The 20,245-nt window shown below is 36.6% G+C and overlaps 1 protein-coding gene across 1 annotated transcript in view; it reads right to left on the bottom strand.

Annotated features, from left to right (window-relative positions):
• Positions 1–1,740: 1,740 nt before the first annotated feature.
• LOC145676024 (dynein axonemal assembly factor 4-like) overlaps positions 1,741–20,245 on the bottom strand; it is a 31,876-nt gene continuing 13,371 nt past the window's right edge. Inside the window, exons 4-7 of the mRNA XM_081746867.1 lie at positions 12,343–12,581; positions 10,788–10,888; positions 8,832–8,985; positions 1,741–3,105 (exon numbers count right to left, since the gene is read on the bottom strand). Of these exons, the coding sequence (XP_081602993.1) occupies positions 2,869–3,105; positions 8,832–8,985; positions 10,788–10,888; positions 12,343–12,581 (731 nt within the window). The 3' untranslated portion in view covers positions 1,741–2,868. The remainder of the gene's footprint in view (positions 3,106–8,831; positions 8,986–10,787; positions 10,889–12,342; positions 12,582–20,245) is intronic.

The raw sequence follows: 20,245 nt of genomic DNA, 5'->3' as shown, positions 1-20,245 counted from the left end.
ATTCCATCTTTGGTTCAACAGGATTTATAAACAATTGAAAATTTTGTTATATACAGGGTGGTCCAAAAGTAGCTATATACCCCTGCATTGATCAAGTATAACATTCTAGTTTATGGGTTTATTTGCTTCAGCTCTTCCGAGCTTAAGATGTAAGTAAAAACACATTAAGAACAAATAATAAAGAAACTAAGTCTACCTGACGGATAACAATAAAAAAATATATAAAATGCGATGAGCTGATCAGTACGGTTCTGTATACCTACTTTTGGGCCACTCTGTATTAAGCCAGTTTCCGTTACCACATTCTCACATATTGGTCTCATGAAATCAGAATCTAATCTTGTTTAACACGGCATTTTAATTCCGCATAAAGATAAGTAACAGACACGGCTTTCAAACGCATTAAAGCTTTGGAAATAGGTATGTGCAAGTCCCAAAACATATTACTTATTCCAAAGCATACCATTTCTGTGCACTCTGCTTAGTACTGAAATTAGCAATTCAATAAACTTAAAATTGTTCAATTCGTGTGGTATTGAGTGATGACCTTCTATTGAACCATTAGAAACTGGAGCACCCACAATCTTTGAAACATCGGTAACTGGAAGTGTGGACTGGTGGTAGTAGTGTCTTACAGATGGGAATCTCCAGCAGCCGGCCTATGTAGTAACGTAAAGTTCACGAGAGTTTCATTTAAGTCATAAGTGATATCTATAACGAAGTAATTAGCCATGTTATTGTCGCTACGAATGGACTTAAGTCAACCTAGAAACCATCTATACATGTCCCGTTTATTGGTCTCTGTCCTGGAAGGTTTCGTACCATTCTGTAAAACATATTATTCGTGACAATAACCCTCTATGAACTGACTCGAGTGGGCACATTTTTTAAGTGATTTTATCATGGTTCCCTCGTAGTTGTATGGTGAATATACTCATCTTTGGGTGGGATGTCCGGGTTCGATTCCTGGTGGCAGCGAATTTGTTAATCGACGATTAAGATTTACAATAAAGTTCTTTTTTTTTTTTTTTAATTAAGTGATATGATTTTATCATATAAAGTTCATATATTCTGTATCATAATTGGTCTTAAAACAGACGACAATTTCATTTTTTATTTATTTTTTTTAATAGCGAGATGATATTTTGCGAATTTTTCAAACTTGAGCATCTGTCTTTGCAAAACAATTGTAGAACGTTTTAACAGAACTTTTAAACAAAACGTGGAAAAAATTTAGTACTCAAGGCAATTATAAATGAATAGATATATTAGAATTGTTTAATGAATACAATAACAAGAATTTTAGGAATAATCCAAAAAATACCTCAAAAGATTGCAATCTTGGCCAATAATTAGTTTTTTGATCAGGGGCCACAAAATTTTTGAACGGCCCATAAATCCAATTTTCATATTTTTTACGGAATAAGCACATCATACTGAGTAAATTGTTAATTTTGGTTACGCTACATTTTATGTAGTTCTCAAAATATGGGGCGTACAAGAAAATGTTTGATTGAATGAAATATATTGATCTTTGGATCAGGGGCCACAAAATTTTTGAAAGGTCCCTAAATCGAGTTTTCATATTTTTTTACGGAATAAACATATACTGAGTACAGTGATAGTTTTGTTTTTGATACACTATAGGTAGTTCTCAACACATGGGGCGTACAAGAAAATGTTTGATTCTATGAAGTATATTGAATTTTTTGGATCAGGGGCTACAAAATTTTTGAACGGTCCTTAAATGGAGTTTTCGTATTTTTTACGGAATGAACACATCATACTAAGTAAATTGGTAGTTTTGGTTTGGCTACACTATATGTAGTTCTCGAGATATACGGCCTACAAGAAAATTTTTGCCTGAAATATATTGGATGTTTTGATCCAATAAAGTACGTAGAGCAGTTGGTATAATGCCTGTAGAAGTTAAAAAGAAAAATCAATTCTTTTTAAGTTCGTTCTGGTAATGGTCTTGGAGCATTCTCAACTGGTTTCTTATATTAGCAACTCACAGTTTTGTAACCAACGATATTACGAAACAAACTTTTTAAAAACTTCTTACCAGATCTTTGAGTAAAATCATTTAAAAAAAAAAAAGTACTGAACACAATTTGCAACCCTAAAGTGTATATTTTGCCTCTATATTATATACATCTTTTTAATATTCTTGGTATTAAAAATTACAATGAAATAGAGCATTATTTATAACTGAATATTTTTATTTATTATGATAAGCTTTGTTAATGAATTAATAAATGAAAGTAAAATAATGATTTCAAATTGTTCAATTGTCCATTTTTTTAACTGATTTTAATCTTTCTCTGCATCAGGCAATATATGACAATCTCTACTCATATATGCAAACATTAATAAATGTTTAAAGTATATGTGAACTTTCCGACTTCATTATCAAATATTGACAACAAATATAAGTTTAGGACAAGTTCTACAATATACTAATTAAAAATATGCTATACTTTTATAAAACAAAACAGTTACATACTGTATAAAATGCAGTGAAACCTTAGTTGACCATTGTTCGTTTTACAGAAAACGATCAACCTTCACAAGTGGCCCAACTTAGGAAGTAATTCTAGCGTATGGCACCAGATCATAAAAATGGCCAAATTAGTAGATTTTACTATATAATGCATCATAGCAGTACAGAATATAATTGTCATTAATACAAGATGCTACGTTCAACCGGTAAAATAAATAACTTTATAAAATTCTGTATAAAAACTAAAATTAAAGCATTCAAAGTCTACCTATTACATTTCTTAGTTAACGTCAGATTTAATTGATATTCGAAAATAAATAAACTATATCACAGCCAATTTCAGCAGCTGGGGCAGCATACTACTGCTAATCTAGTGCATTCAGTTCTTCATCGGAACTATCATAGTTGTCGGCCAGCTCCTGAGCTTTCAGGAGATCCTTCTTTAGACTTTGGTCGTCAGGACAAAGGCGAACTGCTTCTTCCAGGTCACACAGACCTTCTCGGGGAAGTCCCAGGCTACACAACGCTGTTCCTCTTCGAGCGTAGCACTTTGCTCGGGATTTGGCGTTCAGACTCACACAAGGGGTCATTAATTCTAAAGCCTAAAAGACAAAATATGTTTTTGTAATATTTAAATATTTTCAATACTAAAATTTCTATCTTTCCAAATGTATTCAATATAGCTTTCACGAATCTATTTCTCTAGCGCAGCGTTTCCCAACCGGTGTGCCGCGGCACACTGGTGTGCCGTGAATGGGCCGCTGGTGTGCCGCGAGGAATCCAAACAAAATTATTAATTTTATAGCAATCAAATTGCAAAACGTAGGGGAAAATGTATATTTGTATTTCACATTACTATGAACCTCTACTATGAATCTACAATTTTAAGTTCCATACCGGATTAGTGTCCTGTACATTTCTAATGTTGAAAAAAGTATTTGTTACCATTGTTATAACCATTATTGCTTCTTTATTGTTGCAGACTATTTCGTAACTTGAAAATTTAAAGTGTCATTCAATCATTTCGACAAATTACCTACATTTGTGTTTTAAAAGTAAAAGAGATTTGTTTGTTAATTCGTTATTTAGTTATCCTCCTCCTTAGTAAAAGGTTGGATACAGTTTTTAAAAAGAAAGCATATTTTTAAAAACCTGAGTCCAATATTTCATTGCAATTGTTTTCTATTTTTAAATTAAAATGAAAAATAAGCATAATGATTTACCACGGGGAAAAACTAGTGATAGAGCTTTCTTCTCTGTGAGGAGATCAATAATCACAGAAAAAAATACTGCTGTATTTTATATTTACAAATAATAATATCTGTAAGTGTGCCGCGAGAATCCAAGTAACACCCGTAGTGTGCCGCAAGTTGAAAAAGGTTGGGAAACGCTGCTCTAGCGTGACGAAAAATTTTTAAATTATTACAAGTAGTGTGTCACTATTAAGAAAATATATATATAGTGTCTCATAAAGAACGCAGCTTTTGAAATGCCCGCCATTTCTGTTCTAGTAAGTTGGCAACACTGAACATTACACGATTTTCATCTGTTGTCTTTGTGGTTAGAAGTCACGGAGCTACGAATTAACGCATGATCGTCATCTGTTTTCTGTACGGGTAGGAATGGAGCGCTCACCACATTTCTAATGAGTTTTCCACTGTGACAACACACTGTTCCATCGTGAAGCGCTCCATTCTTACCCGTACAGAAAACATGACGATCATGCGCTATTTGGCGCTCCGTGACCACTAACCACAAACACAACAGCTGAAAATCGTGTAACGTTCAGTGCTACCAACTTACTAGAACAGAAATGGCGGGCATTTTAAAAGTTGTGTTCTTTATGGGACACCCTATATAAACTACAACTGATACAATCAGCTACTTAACTACAGGGTGCGGCACGTAAAACCGGCCCGTAAAGTACGGTACGGTACGGGTACGGTTTTAACTTCAGTCCCCTTAAAACACGTCTGCAACTTCTCTCACTCGCATGAACCTGTTGACTCAATCTCCTGGTTGACTTTCGAGGACTTCTTGTCATTATCTCCTCCACCTGCATCTTTAATTCAGGTGTGCAGACAGATGGTCGTCTGTTCCTGTACGCCGCCATTTTTCAATCAATTCCTGAATGGTGCTTTTTGCTGGCACAGAACGTCCTGGAAATTTCTCCCGAAACAAATTCTTTGTTTTCACAAAAGATCCAGTGAGAATGAACCCTTCAACAATGGCAACACGCTCGGGTATCGAATACGGCATTATCACACACTGACACTCACCCTGCTTAACACAACGAGGCCTTTTTCTCAACTGGTTTCGACAAGTTTCACTGGCTGCGGCTGCACGTGACTGCTGCAGGTCACGTAAGTCGACCCGACCTCGACACGCCATCTCTTGGTAGGAAGGTAGATTATTTAAGTGTTGCCAAAAACACAATATACCAGACTATTACGACGGGCCGGTTTTACGTGCCGCACCCTGTATTTATTGATTTACGTATTTTTACATATATCCTACATAAATAAATAATCAATCTGTTCTATAGCAGAATAAAAAGTATCAATTGCTATTGGTAATGAACAACACAGGGCGCCATACATTTTTTTAAAGTCAATTTCCTCGAAACCTACGAACGAGAAACTTTCTCAAAAACGCTAGTAATATTTAGTAAAATTACAAAACTATTGATATTCTAATATCCTATATTAGAGAAGAAAATCGCCGAAACCTTTTAGTGAAAAGGATCCAAAGTAATGTTTATGATGGAGATATTTAATTTTCGAAAGAAGACTCACCTGAGTATTTATCGAGGGCAGCTACTTATAATGTAAGAAATAATGCTTTTCGTTCTGCATCCACGATATTTTATTTTTATTAAAGCATTATTTCTTACATTAGCTTAATGTTGCATATACTAAATCCACAATAACTTTTGTTGTTAGGTAAAATCTTAACAATTTTAGATTTGTTGTTTATTTTCCATTATTGTTGAAAATATTTTCTAATTCTTGTACTAAACTATGCTTAAAGCAACAATTGTAATAACATAGAAATAGTCTATATATTGAGTATACAGTAAATTTACATCTACTCGTCACTTGTATCTAAACTGAACAAAAAGCAACTTAGGCAAGAAGCTAATTTAAAAGAAGTGGCTTATATCTTCATGGTTCCAGTATATGTAGCCAAGTTACAGAGCCCAAGTAAATATAGGCATATCGCGACAGAATTTATAGGACGTCAAGATTATCACGATTGGTGGTTTGTTTTTTGGAGTTTAGCGTTCCTTTCAGCAGAGTGATTACATGAGACGTGAGCCTACAGCTTAACATGGGAATCTGAACCACATGAGTTCCCGCTAGGAATCGAACCCGGGTCACCCGCGTCAGAGACGTGTACACTAACATTAGCCATACGGGAGGACAAAATTATGAGGGAAACATTATCACAAGTAAAAACAATTGTGTTTACTACATTAGGACCAGATCTTATAAATTTGCATGAGAACAACTTCGACCAGAATTCGGATAGTACGTGTAGTATAAACAGCTTCATTCAAAAAATATCAGTCTAAACAAATGTTAAATTGAATAGTTTACTCAATTTTCGGATTATCCCAGAAGCTACAAGATAAAAGCATTTCTCTATGTGTGAAATTTAGCAACAGAAGTGACATGAAAATCTGAGGAAGTTCGTTCTTTCAAATTATAAATAATGTACAAACTGTTTTATTTGTATACAACTGTCATTTTCAAGTTCTGAGATGTGGGGATCATCAATAGCTAAATCAGCGGCATCAGACTCATTTGTTATTCGTTATTTGTTGCGCTTTCTGATCTGGCTTCAAGTCAGTGGCGACCTCTCCTATGAGCTTCATTAGTTGCATCGAAACGGATTGGTTTAATTACAGTTTCTACGTCACCTGTGGCCTACTGCTCCAGATTAATGTGACGTTACATGACTGGAAAGATTGCAATGCGCTTTGCTATGGCTACGTGTTGTAGTTGGCCTATTGTGACCAGTGTGAAGGGCGAGGACAGAAGAAGAGTAATAGTTGGCCTATTGTGACCAGTGTTAAGGGCGAGAACAGAAGAAGACTAATAGTTGGCCTATTGTGACCAGTGTTAAGGGCGAGAACAGAAGAAGACTAATAGTTGGCCTATTGTGACCAGTGTTAAGGGCGAGGACAGAAGAAGACTAATAGTTGGCCTATTGTGACCAGTGTTAAGGGCGAGAACAGAAGAAGACTAATAGTTGGCCTATTGTGACCAGTGTTAAGGGCGAGGACAGAAGAAGACTAATAGTTGGCCTATTGTGACCAGTGTTAAGGGCGAGGACAGAAGAAGACTAATAGTTGGCCTATTGTGACCAGTGTTAAGGGCGAGAACAGAAGAAGACTAATAGTTGGCCTATTGTGACCAGTGTTAAGGGCGAGGACAGAAGAAGACTAATAGTTGGCCTATTGTGACCAGTGTTAAGGGCGAGGACAGAAGAAGAGTAATCATAAGAACAGGAATGACAGGGCACTGCAACTGAGAGACGATATAACAAATGAGTTGTATTTCACATTGTGAAGCTACAGTAGATTTGTAAACTACGCGAATTCAATACTAAAACCCAAAGTGGTAAATCTATAAAATTTGTGTTCCAATAGAGGAATTAAGTCGCAGATTAAACTATTCTTGTGATATTAAACCCACATAAAGGAACTTTTTCTCACTATCTATTATCATTTTTCACTATGGCGATCAGTGTTGAAATTGGGAATCGTAGATTTTTACCACTTCCACTTTGAAATAAAGGTATAAGGGTGTAGATGAGATGAGACTTGTTCGTGATACGTAGAATACATAGCCAGAATTCTCACTTACACGAATTTCCTCACTTTCTCAGGTTTTCCACGTCACGATTTACACATTTCCAGATCTATATATAATATAAAATAACAACTATGATTTTTTTCCGATTAGGAGGTTCCTCATCTACAATCCATCTATATGTATATAATGTATGGTAGGGAAAGAGTTAAGTAAATAAATAAATAAATAAAAATCGTACTCAAAATTCCATGACTTTTCCTGGTTCGTTAAGCTTTTTATGAAATTCCCTGACTTTTTCAGGATTTTTTAACGAGTAACCTGAATTCCATGACTTCCAGGTTGGTGGGAACACTGATATCAAAATAGCCATTACTCGTTATCTCTCTACTGATTTTGCTCTTTCGAGATCAATATTGAAACTAGAAAATGAAATGAAATCTTTTAGTTTTACATCCCACGGTTATGCCGGCTGGGCTAAGGGAGACGATGGTGATGAGAAATGAGTGAAAATTGAAGAATGAATAAAGTAGGAGGAAACGGGAGAACCCCGAGGAAACCCAAGCACACGGTTAGCCCGCGCCAATTGGACTTTGTAGTGGACAGAGATCGAACCACGGACCCCACACACCAGGGGAGAACGCTTTACCACTGAGTCATCGTGGCCCCTTGAAACTAGAAGTAATAGTAAGTTTGTACCACTTCCGGTTTGAGTAGAGACACGGATAGAGATGGTACTTATTTTTGGGCACCGAATCGATTCCAACAAACCACTTCTCGATATCTATTACGTTTTCAGATCTATGGCGATTACTATGGAAACCGGAAATGGTATATTTCTACCACTTCCGGTTTGAACACAGGGTTTATAAGAAGAGATGGAAACTATTCTTGGAACGGTGAATCGATTAAAGAAAAGCTTCTCGGTATCTCTTACCGGTTTGCTTTGGTACTTAGGATTTAGGATTTAGATTTCTGGGCTCTCGGCATCTATGGCCATTTAGCCCGTCACGTTTGAGGGATGACGTCCCTTGGCGAGCACACTATCCGGGGAAAGGGAAGGAAGGAAGGAAGAAGCCTGGGATCTATAAGTTAAGTACAACCCCGGTATTTGCCCGCTGTGAATGAGAAAAGCTCAGGAAAACCTCATTCAGGGTGGTTGGCCTGAAAAAGCTGTTACACATTTTTCCGACCGAGTGCCCCCACCGGGAATGGAACACGGGATCGCTCGCACCGAAGGCGAGAGCGTTAGCGACTATGCTACGCGGGGCCACTGCTCTGATACTCATCGACAGCAAAATGAAAGGACGTAGCCACTCTGTAAGACTTCCGATACTTAGATATAGCGCAGTTTGGAAGTCTGGAAACGGGTATCTGCTCTATCAAACTACTGGAGGACCACAGTGTACAAATGTTTCTCAGTTTATGCCAAATAACCCCCCAACAATGGCAGAATAGTTATGTTGATGATGACAATCATTTCAGCTAAGCTTATTGTTCGTAATACTTACTTTGGATGAATCTTCAATAACTTTGTGCAAATTTCCTAAAGCCATATGAGCTGCAGCTCTGTTAGAATACAAAGACGCCATTTTGTCACTTAGCTTAATCCCAAATGAATAAGCGCTTATTGCTCCCAGATAATTGCCAACTCGGAAGAAAGAACTACAATAAAAAGAAAAATAATAATGATTCATATTAATCTGCTCTAATACAACAACATTCTACATATAATTATCAAAATAATGAAAACACTCGTGTACTGCAACATTCTATATAACATATTTCTAAGTTAGTAACACTGAACATTAATGTCTTTTATTAGTGCTGTGTTGAGTCATAGTGAGTAAATGAAATGAAATCTTTAACTTTTACGTCCCACGGTTATGCCGGTTAGGCTAAAGGAGACGGTGATGATGAGAAATGAATAAAATGGTGCAATGAAGAAAGTGGAAGGAAACGGGAGAACCTCGACAAAAACCACGAGCACGGTGTTTGTCTACCACGAAGTCCACACGGCGCGAGCTGGGATCGAACCAGGGATCCCAAGCACCGGAGGTGAACGCTCTACCACTGAGAAGGGTATGTTTAATTCTGGTGTCACACGAAATGTGGGACGATACTATGGTCAATCGATTTGTGTTAGTGAACACGAAAATCCATAGGCGGTAAATAACCCTCGATCGCAACCGTTTCCGTATGGGGGGAGGGGGGAATAGGGACACTGCCAACACAACACGTTGTGGATAATGAGACGAAATATCGCACGAGTTCGATGAAAATATGCATAGAAGCACAGTTAAACATATACTACAATGTGACATTACATTCGACAATATTCTGACAAGTGAGGGCAGAGACGTAGCACTAACAACAGAGGAGTAGCGCGGGTAAGCGTGGAGTATAGCATAGGGGAAAAGTTCCACAGAAAATATGAACACACACAAGCCGGACTTGAGGGGAATAGCATAGTAATATATCATGGACATAGTCAAAGGCATGGGTGGAGAGTATAAAGGCAAGAGGGCGACGGCCCCCCACCTTCCTGAACTGATATTTCAATGTATAGTGGTGTATTGCACTTTGTAATGCATTTACACAGGGGAGTATATTGTTGTCTTACCTTTATGTCATCACCATCATCATGAACATATGAAATTGACTGCCTACATGTATACAACACTATACACATCGGATCTTACGAGGGGAGGGGGTCCGGACCCCACGGACAATCCCCTCCATAGCTATCTTTCTTCCATTTCTGCTTCACGGTGTCGTCTACAGGCTGTCTATAGTTTGTGATTGATTACTTGACCATGAATTATTACTGTACCATTCCCCTGACGTCTTGCTTCTCCGTTTTCTTCAATTATATGACCATTTTTACTTGCGCTTACCCGCCCCCTCCTTTGTCGTTATGTGCTACGCCTCTGCCCTCACTTGTCACAATATTGTCGAATGTAATGTCACATAGTAGTATATGTTGTGCTTCTATGCAAATTTTCATCGAACTCGCTCCATATTTCGTCTCATTATCCAAAAACGTTTTGTGTTACCAGTGCTTCCGCCCCCCCCCCCCATGAGTACGGAACGGTTGCGATTGAGGGTTTTTCCCGTCTAAGGATTTTCTTGTTCACTAATACAAATCGATTGACCATAATCTCATTCCAAATTTCGTGTGACACCAGAAAAAGTTCCCTTGTAAGTGGGAAACTACATTCATTTGTGCAGTGCCGGTGATAATGAAAATAGTTATTATTAACGTCAGCAGATGTAATATAGATTTGTAGTTAGTTTCTCTTTCTTTCTTCCGAAGAAGACAAGAAGTCTTGTCGAAACCTTTCGCCATTTTTAAAACTAAGATGTATCTATACGCAAGTTACTGCTAAATATTGAATAGTTTGCTCTAATTTAAATGAAGTTTTAAATATATCAAAAAGAAAAAAGAATATACTAAAATTACGTACTCTCCCTTCTCTTTGAGCCATTGTGGGTCACGTTCTTCCGGCGTCAAATCCTCTTCTACAAATCCAGCTCTTCGACGAGCTTCCCGCTGTTTCTTCAACCACTGTTTAAAACACAAGTATTACATTACGTATAAAATATGCAGTCACAATTTTAAATGAACAGCATGAATATAAATAAAACGTAACTGTAAATCAAATATATGGTTACCAAGCTTGCTTACAAATAACCTGTGATTAGATTCCCAGTGTCATCACATATCATGAACCAAGTAGAGATATATTTGAATTAAAAAGTAAATATATGAGGTTAATGTTGAGTATGTACACTCTTAATTTCGTAATTTCAATCTCTCTTGAGTGACTGCTATTTATTTATTAATACACACCCTATAGTGTCCAAAAGCAAATATATTGAAGACATTTCGAAAAGAAGAGATACGGTAATTAGAAGCATTATAAGACATAGGAAAATCACGCTATCAGGTAGGAGAGAATGGCAGAAGGACAAGAAGATCGTGATAGAAATATACCGACCAAATAATACAAGATACAGGGAAGAAAAGTACATGTAAATGAAAAGTCTGACTCAGAACAGGGAAGAGTGGAAAGTTGTGTCAAACAATAATACAAAACGTAGGGAAGAAAAAGTACATGAACACGAAAAGTCTGGTTCTTGATAGGGAAGAGTGGAAAGTCAAGCCAATCGAAAGATTACTGACCCGAGAAGAAGACGACGAAGAAGAAAAATTGTTTAGCATAAAAGCTGTGGAGAAATAGCTCTGATCTTAATAAGTAAGTGTTAGAAACAAATTTCATTCAAGTGTTATAACAGTTCGCAAGGGAATATATACGGAATACAGGGTTAGCTTAAACGGTTCATCGGGTTTCAGAGCACTGTTTAATGACAAGAACGTGACGTGCAAAGACGGATGATACATGAAAAGATAGAAACATTCACCAAGTTTAAAAAGCCCGCCTGGTGGCTCGCGTTCACGCTAGATGGCAGGCCTGTGACGGCATTTTACAAGATGGTGGCAATGTAGGAGAGTGTTAGTTGGTTACGAACGTTAAGCATGCATTCATATGCAAATACGAAAAGCTGCACCTGGTCACCAAAGCATTTTGCGTTGGAAAGTCGGACAATTGCTGAATATATATATATCAATATTCCCGCAAAATTACCGTCATCTTCCATAGCTTGCTGCATTCGGGTACAAAACTCCAACTGGCGGGCATAATCATCTGGAGTTAGGTGTTATAACATTAGCAAATGTTAGGATATCACGAAACTGGCGAAACCAACACAAACACTTCTGCATTGCCGCCATCTTGTAGAGTGAAGTCACAGGTCTGGCATTTAGCGTGCACGCCAGCCACGAGGCGGGCTTTTTAAACTTGGTGATTGTATCTATCTTTACATGTATAACCCGTCGTATACTTGTCATTAAACAGTGCTTTGAAACCGATGAAACATTTAGGCTAACTCTGTACTGTTTAGGAAAATTCAATTATTTTCGCTAGGTAGCCAGTAACATACCGTGGATTAGATACTTACTTCCTCCTCTTCCTCATGCTTAGACTCTCTGCTGGGTGTTGGAAATACTCTCGGCGTAAAAGAAATACGAATGTTCCCAGATTGCCGTGGAGAAGGTACGTCAGTTAAGAGATCATTTTCAACAAATCTTCTACTCCTTGAGTGAAACATTTCTTTCATACGATACGTAGGAATATTGAACTTTTTCACCTTGCCCTGATTTGCATTATTATTGTCCTTCTTTGACGTATCATCCTTCCCTACAAGTTTAAGAAATAAATAAATAAATAATATATAATTGTAAATATAAGTTTTATTGTTTATGGAATAGCATATATTTGATTATATTAATAGGTAAGGTCACATATCACTTATGCTGTAACATTTAACAGGCTGTAAAATATGTTCAAAATAAATAACTTCTTGAAAGTAATAATAATAATAATAATAATAATAATAATAATAATAATAATAATAATAATAATAATAATAATAATAATAATAATAGTAATAGTAATAATAATAATCTTAACAGACTTTTACCGTCCTCATGGACCAGTGGTTCTCAACCTAATTCCTACTACGACCCCCATTTTATCACATCCTCTTGTCAGCGACCCCCTTATAATTTCAAGTTTGTAATAAGCTTGTTTGTGGGATTTTTAATATACCTATTGCGGAGATCTCACGATATCCATCTATTTCTATAATAGTAGGACCCATTCCTTATATATAGTGGATATAGTAACTTCCCTGAAAGCGAATGGATTAAAACCAAATTTAGTCAGTTTATTCATATTACAAATACCGAATCCGATCAGTCATACTTTTTCAAACTGGTGGCCGTTTGAAAATTTTAAAAACTTCAAAACTCCCTTAATTTTGGGTCATACAATAAAAAAAATAGTGATTTCTAATTTTGGTTAAAGAAAACTTGGACAGTTGTTAAAAAAGTTATTGAGTATTTGAAATGACTTGATAATGTGCGTCACGAAGATTAAACTGGGCATTGCCGCACTAGTGAAATCACACCATGCTCAAGTATCTTATTAGCTTTCTATTTTGATTGTATTTCAATATGCTGTTCTTATTAGTTTCATATCATACCTCTTTCATTTAAATTGATTTTTGAACAACTCTGCACCTGTTGAAAAGGTTTAGTAGACCTATTTTTTTGTTGTTCATAACAGTATGTATAAAAATGAAAAGATGTCTATCAGAACAAAATTCAAAATAATATTTAAAAATGTTTTCCAGTATTCGATTCTAATTATATTTATCTCTTCCTCTTATCTTCATGACCCCCAGGTTGAGAAACCCTGCCATAGACGATCAACGCTTTCCTTTCAAATCCAGTATAAGCTTACATTCTTATTGTAACGTAAATTTCCCGTATTTGGAATACCATAAAACACCTGCACCAAACAATAACGGTACGTTGAATATTTTTGAATCCTGAATACACTTATAAACATAAACGTAAACATGTTATTATAATTTGGACTTATCTTACAATCCACAAATTTAACTTACTAGTTTCTGTAGCATTTGATTTTAAAAATTTAATTTATTCTTTTTCTTTCAAAGCTTGACGTTTTAACACCTTTCGGCTCTCCTCACGATCTATATTACTAAAGACAGTTTCTTTTTTACCTGTTTTATTATATTCTTTTTGAATTTATCTTCATTCTTTGAGGTGTTTTTCGTACGTTCTGAGGGGCGTATTAAAAAAAAAAAAAAAAGGTGAAATAGCAATTTCCCTGCTTTGAGGCATATTCTGAAACATTTCCCTAAGCCCTGACCTTCACTGAGTTTCAAGGTCAGTCTAAAGCCTATTAATTCAACAGGTTAATACTTAAGTTGGAAATAAAGCACTGGCAACACTGACAGAAGGCAAGTATATGCATGATTGTGCGTGAGAAGGGTCTGGAAGTTGATAGTTTGATATGTAGAGTGCTCAGGGCTCATAGTGATTTGTCTTTTCTAAATAGTTGAAAAGTGACCAAAAGCACGTGAAAACGTGACCAAATTCTCATCAAAAAGTGGTTTGGTCTCTTCTAAATAGTTGAAAAGTGACTAAAAGCAAGTGAAAACGTGACCAAAATCTCATCAAAAAGTGGTTTCGTCTCCTCTAAATAGTTGAAAAGTGACCAAAAGCACGTAAAAACGTGACCAAAATCTCATCAAAAAGTAACTTTAAACCTTGATACCAAACTTAGGGATAAATTTATTATTATTATTATTATTATTATTATTATTATTATTATTATTATTATTATTATTATTATTATTATTATTATTATTATTATTATTATTTTCAACCAACATAGGGCCGGCTGGATCATAGCTGGAATACATAATGTTTTAACATGTTAAGATTAAAAATCATTTTACTTAAGTTTTTTCAGCTAATAAAAAAAATGGATTACTTGTGTTTAGAGGTTCATTATTAATTGCATATTTGCACGGTTCTAGAAGAAAGAATAGACACAGAAGGGCTCTCAAACCCATCTTGACAACTTAAGCAACTACCACCCACCCACTCTGCTTTAGAAAGAATAAAAGGCTGAAGTGAAAACAAAGCTGACTTGGTTCACATGTGGCAGCAAGTACTAAAGTTTTCAGAAGAAGAATAAGTAACAATTTTTTTGCTTTTTTCATTCAGTTTTATAATATTTTTCTTAGCAAATTGTCAATGCAGAACATAAATCACATGAAAAAAAATTACTTTACCCTCCCAAAAAGTAACCTTTAGTGACAAACTTGTAAAAAAGTAACTTTTAGTTATATATATATATATATATATATATATATATGAGAGAGAGAGAGAGAGAGAGAGAGACTTGCTATGAGCCCTGAGTACTAAAAGTAGTCCGTAAAGGTGAATAGTATTTACGGTGTTGTGAATGATTGAAGCGACTGATGCTGCATGTTTCTGAAACCTGAACACCACTCTTGGATAAAAATCTAAGTGGGCCGTGGAAAAAAAAAAAAAAAAGTTACAAGTAGCGTGTATCAACTCCTGTACGAGGTACTCTATCGGATGTATCCTGTTGTGTTGTTTAATAGGAACGTCAGCAGCAAAGCTATTCTTATCTGTCACGAAAAGGCCAATGGTCAACACATGGACCTCATAAAACACCTCCCAAAACAATAAAAAAGAATGATCAAAAATGAAACTTGAACGCAAAATGTACAGTCAGCGACAAAAGTTCTTCCCGTTTGGTAAAATTTATGTTGGGAAAAGCTATCAGAGAATATACACAGTTTCACCGAGTTTCACGGCTGTAACGTACAGAAAATTACACTCTTTTTTTAATTTACTGAAAACTGTACTCAAATTATCCTTCCATTCTGAAGTTATTTACGAAACCAATTTCATCAAACGGAAAGAACTTTTGTCGCTGACTGTACATGGAACGTAAACTCGATTAAATAACATAATAAAACAAACACAAGCTAAATTAAAGCAGGGGTAGTGAAAAAAAGTAAAAGAATAACAAATTAGAAAACATACGAGGTGTGGCAATTAAATAACGAGATTGCCCACCTCCTGTCGCGCAGGATCGTGGGGGGAGGGGGGTAGCTAATGATGTGTTGTTGATCTTGAACCTTCATATGAGCAGCCACTATTTGTTTCATGATTCTGAAAGCTTTTCTTTTCTTTGTAGGCTTGCATGAAGAAGACAGTTCTGTAGTAGTTCCGGAATCATGGTGAACAGTCAAGTTGAGCAACGCATTAACATCGAATTTCTGGTGAAATCAATAAATAAATAAATAAAACACCGACGGAATGTTGTGCAATGTTAGAAGAGGTGTACGGTGATAATGCTATGTCACGTGTGCGAGGTTTCGAATGGCATAAACGATTTTCAGTAGGTAGGGAGGAGGTTGAAGATGATGCAGCGTGTCTACCAAGCAAGCATAATCAAATTCCCTGACAAAATTATAATTTTCCCTGACTCTGTCGCTAATTTTTTTCTTAGTATAACTCATGAAAAATAACTTACATTTAAAGTGAACTGTAAGTTTTCATCATCGTTTATATGTTTATACAATATTCTACAAACGCACAAACGAACCAAATTCATTTATCTGTAATTTATGACTATTTTAGTTCACCCCTCACAGCTACCCTTTCCACTCCTATTTATTTTTTATTATCTAGTCATCACACCACAATAGAATTTAAATGCAGAAACTTTTGGAAATGGGTTTTCCTAATATACAATAACTTTCTTGTTTACACATATCACATAACTTAGACCATTATCACAGACGTTATACAATCTTCCACATACATACATACATAACTTACAATGAGTAGTATTAATGTTCACGAACAAATCTACAACCTTAAAACTGTATTTACATGCACTTCACAATGTTAGCCAGATTCTTTACAGTTTCTGCAACACTTCTATCTGGTTGTCTAATTTAGCAATCTCCTGGTCAGTGTTTTCTTGAAGTTTGGCTTTCTTAGCTTCAAGTTCTTTGATTTTGTGAGCCGTTCGTTTTTGCTCTGATTGTTCGTCCTTCAGTTGTTGCTTCTGAAGATGACTTTCTGCTAATGCTTCCTTTCTTTTTTTGTGATGCATTTCAGACATAACGTGTCATGAGCTTCCTAATTTCGATGCTCAGAATGCCTCCCAATTTAAGAACATTATCATACACTAGACGTTGTGCAATAACTGACACTTCTTGAATATTAGGTAATAAGATATCTTTGTTTACTGAGAAGCCAGACTCACACAGGCATTTCCATGAGATATAATAAGGCATTTCTTCACAAAATGACACAGTTGTTTATATTCCTCTTTGCCTTTGAGGAGTTGCAAGTATAATTGATCTAACTTGTCTGCTTTTCTTGAAAAGGACTCCAAATTAACTTTCAAGGTTGGGGAAAGATGTGTATTGCCTCTTTACTCCATCTGCTGTAATTGCTGTAATTTCCTTTTTTGAAACGAAAATTTCAAGAGCATCCAAAATCTTGGTACTTCCGATAGGGCCATAATGACGAAATTTGGCATGCTTGTAGGTTTATGAGGTGCGAGACCGTAGCCCGAGCTACCGCGAGCTACTTTATTCTATATCTGAACCGTTTCTATAATCACGAGTCTTCACATCAATCGTATCTCATAAAACTAAAAATCATAATCTTAATCTTCTTAATTAACTTTTATAATCTTCCATGACCCTTGTCTGGAACATTCATTTATCTTTCTGTTATCACATGCTATATATTATCTTCAACTTCTCAACTGTATGTGTAGCATTTAAAAGCACTTTGTGCCACTCTCAATATCCAACAGTTCCCATTATAGAGGTCCTGGGAAAGATTTTTCCCTGACACATAATGACATTCCCTGACTTTCCTTGACTGGTAGACAGCCTGTGATGAACGACCCGGCCGCCCTTTGAGTTCAAGAACGGACGAAAATGTTCAAAAATTTAATGAACTTGTGCGGAAAGACAGATGTCTGACAAGGGAACCTTCCGAAAATGATAGTTGCAGTGAAAGATGTGACCTATGCCAATTGAAAGAGCTGTAACAGAGATGATCATTCCCAAAAAATTAGCTGCCCATAGCAATAGGTTCAAGAAATATAAGGGGTGGAAGTTCGGGAAACAGCTAGGTTGGACAAGGGGGGGAAAGTGCAAATTCCGCAAAAAAAGGGGGGCACGGCAAAATACAATGCTGACAAGTGCTGTATAGAAAGAGACTTGCCACAATAGGGAACAAATGAAGGCCACCAGTGGGGTTAACAGTGTTGCCAACTGCAATGAAAAGTATATGTTTTGCAAAGAGCACTATATGAAGTGAGTGCAATATTCAGTGTCAACCTGTTATGTGGAACATAAGATATGACGTGTATAATCAGTGATACAATCTAACAAAAGAAAATAGAAAAAACAGAAGTACGAAAAATACGGAAAAGACGGAGTTGGCCATAATGCGCCATATTTTATCACGAGCTGTGCATATTAGAACGAACAAAACAAGAAAACACCAACTATGCAGGAAACCGACGTACCTAGAGTCGAAAAGAAAAACGAGTTCCAAAGTTGGCAACACTGGCCTTGGAAATCCAGACAATTCTAATATAGTTAGGCCACTCCTTCACAAAAGGAACATTCCGGCAATAGGCATTAGCCTTCGCATCATTTGTGCATGCTTGTCAACATTGTACGTGGAATTGTTCGATGAGGTAATGGTCCAAACAGAAGATACATTTGCAGTGAGCACAGCGGAATACTGCCAATCCGTCACACATGGTACGATGATCGCCTATGAATGTCTTGAAACAGTACTCTAGAGGTGTCGGAACCTTTGGTGGTCTTTCTATCACATATCCACACCTGTAGTTACCAAACATAATCAAAGGCTTGAATAAACATTCCGTAAACTGGTAATGGGTTACGGCTTGAAGTTTCAGAAAATTCTCGCGGGACCAAATGTTAAAGTGAGTATCTGATAACACAAGCTCTGTAACGTAGCGCACAAAGTTCTTGTATGGACTAAAAACATAAACATCAAGTGGTTGTATCAGACCCGTACAACCAGGAGGGATCAGCTCAACTTTGAAATTCACTCCGGATGGTACATGCTCGTAGAGCAAGTTGGTGTCTTTGTTCGCTGTACAAGAATCAACAAGTTGCACATCAGTTAGGTTTCTTTCGTCATCACGTCTTCACTACAATCGTATATGATAATGCCTGTCATCTCTGCTGATGGAACTCTCTTGTCACCAATGTATGTGTAAAAGGCAGAAGGCAAAGGAACATTTCCCCAGAAGACCAAAGACTTTCCGAATATTAAGGCCTTCCCAAATACAACCGCAAACATGCGAAAGAGTGATTTAAGTGTGTTTTATGCCAACGTGTTTTGGCCAAGTTTGACAGAAAGTAGTACTTTCTTGTTTTGTTCATTCTAATATGCACAGCTCGTGATCAAATGTTGCGCATTATGGCCAACTCCGTCTTTTCCGTATTTTTCGTACTTCTGTTTTTCTCTTTTCTTTTGTTAGATTGTACCACTGGTTATACACGTCATATCTTATGTTCTAAATGACAGGTTGACACTGAATATTGCACTCACTTCATATAGTGCTCTTTGCAAAACATATACTTTTCATTGCAGTTGGCAACACTGTTAACCCCACTGGTGGCCTTCATTTGTTCCCTAGGCAAGTCTCTTTCTATACAGCACTTGTCAGCATTGTATTTTGCCGTGCCCCCTTTTTCGCTGAATTTGCACTTTTCCCCCCTTGTCCAACCTTGCTATTTCCCGAACTTCCACTCCTTATATTTCTTGAACCTATTGCTATGGGCAGCTATTTTTTTGGGAATGATCATCTCTGTTACAGCTCTTTCAATTGGCATAGGTCACATCTTTCACTGCAACTATCATTTTCGGAAGGTTCCCTTGTGAGCATTCGGATGATCGCAGATATGACGAACATTAACAAAGAGACAGTAAGACAAATTTTGCATGACAATTTAAACATGACAAAAGTTTGTGCAAAAATTTTCCCGAAAAACCTCTCAGGAATAAAAAGACATTCGAAAGACCATTTGCTGTGACGTCATGGAACGATTCAAAGCAGAACCAGACTTGCTAACACGTGTCATTACATGTGATAAAACATGGATTTTCCAGTATGACTCAGAGACTAAGAGTCAATCCATGCACCGGAAGACTCCCATATCGCCAAGAATGAAACAAGCACGAATGAGAAAGTCGAAAGTGAAGGCAATGCTCATCGTGTTTTTCGATATCAGGGGTATCATCATGACTGAATGAGTGCCTCAGTGTCAAACGGTGAATCAGACCTACTACAAAGAAGTCCTAATCAAGCTGAGGAAAAGAATAAGGAAGAAGAGACCGGATTTGTAGAAGAACGATGCATGGATCCTCCACCAA

This window comes from Thermobia domestica, chromosome 18 (assembly GCF_964235325.1).
Source record: "Thermobia domestica chromosome 18, izTheDome1.hap1.1, whole genome shotgun sequence".
Lineage (NCBI taxonomy): Eukaryota > Metazoa > Arthropoda > Insecta > Zygentoma > Lepismatidae > Thermobia > Thermobia domestica.
This window is presented reverse-complemented; position numbering and strand designations above follow the sequence as displayed.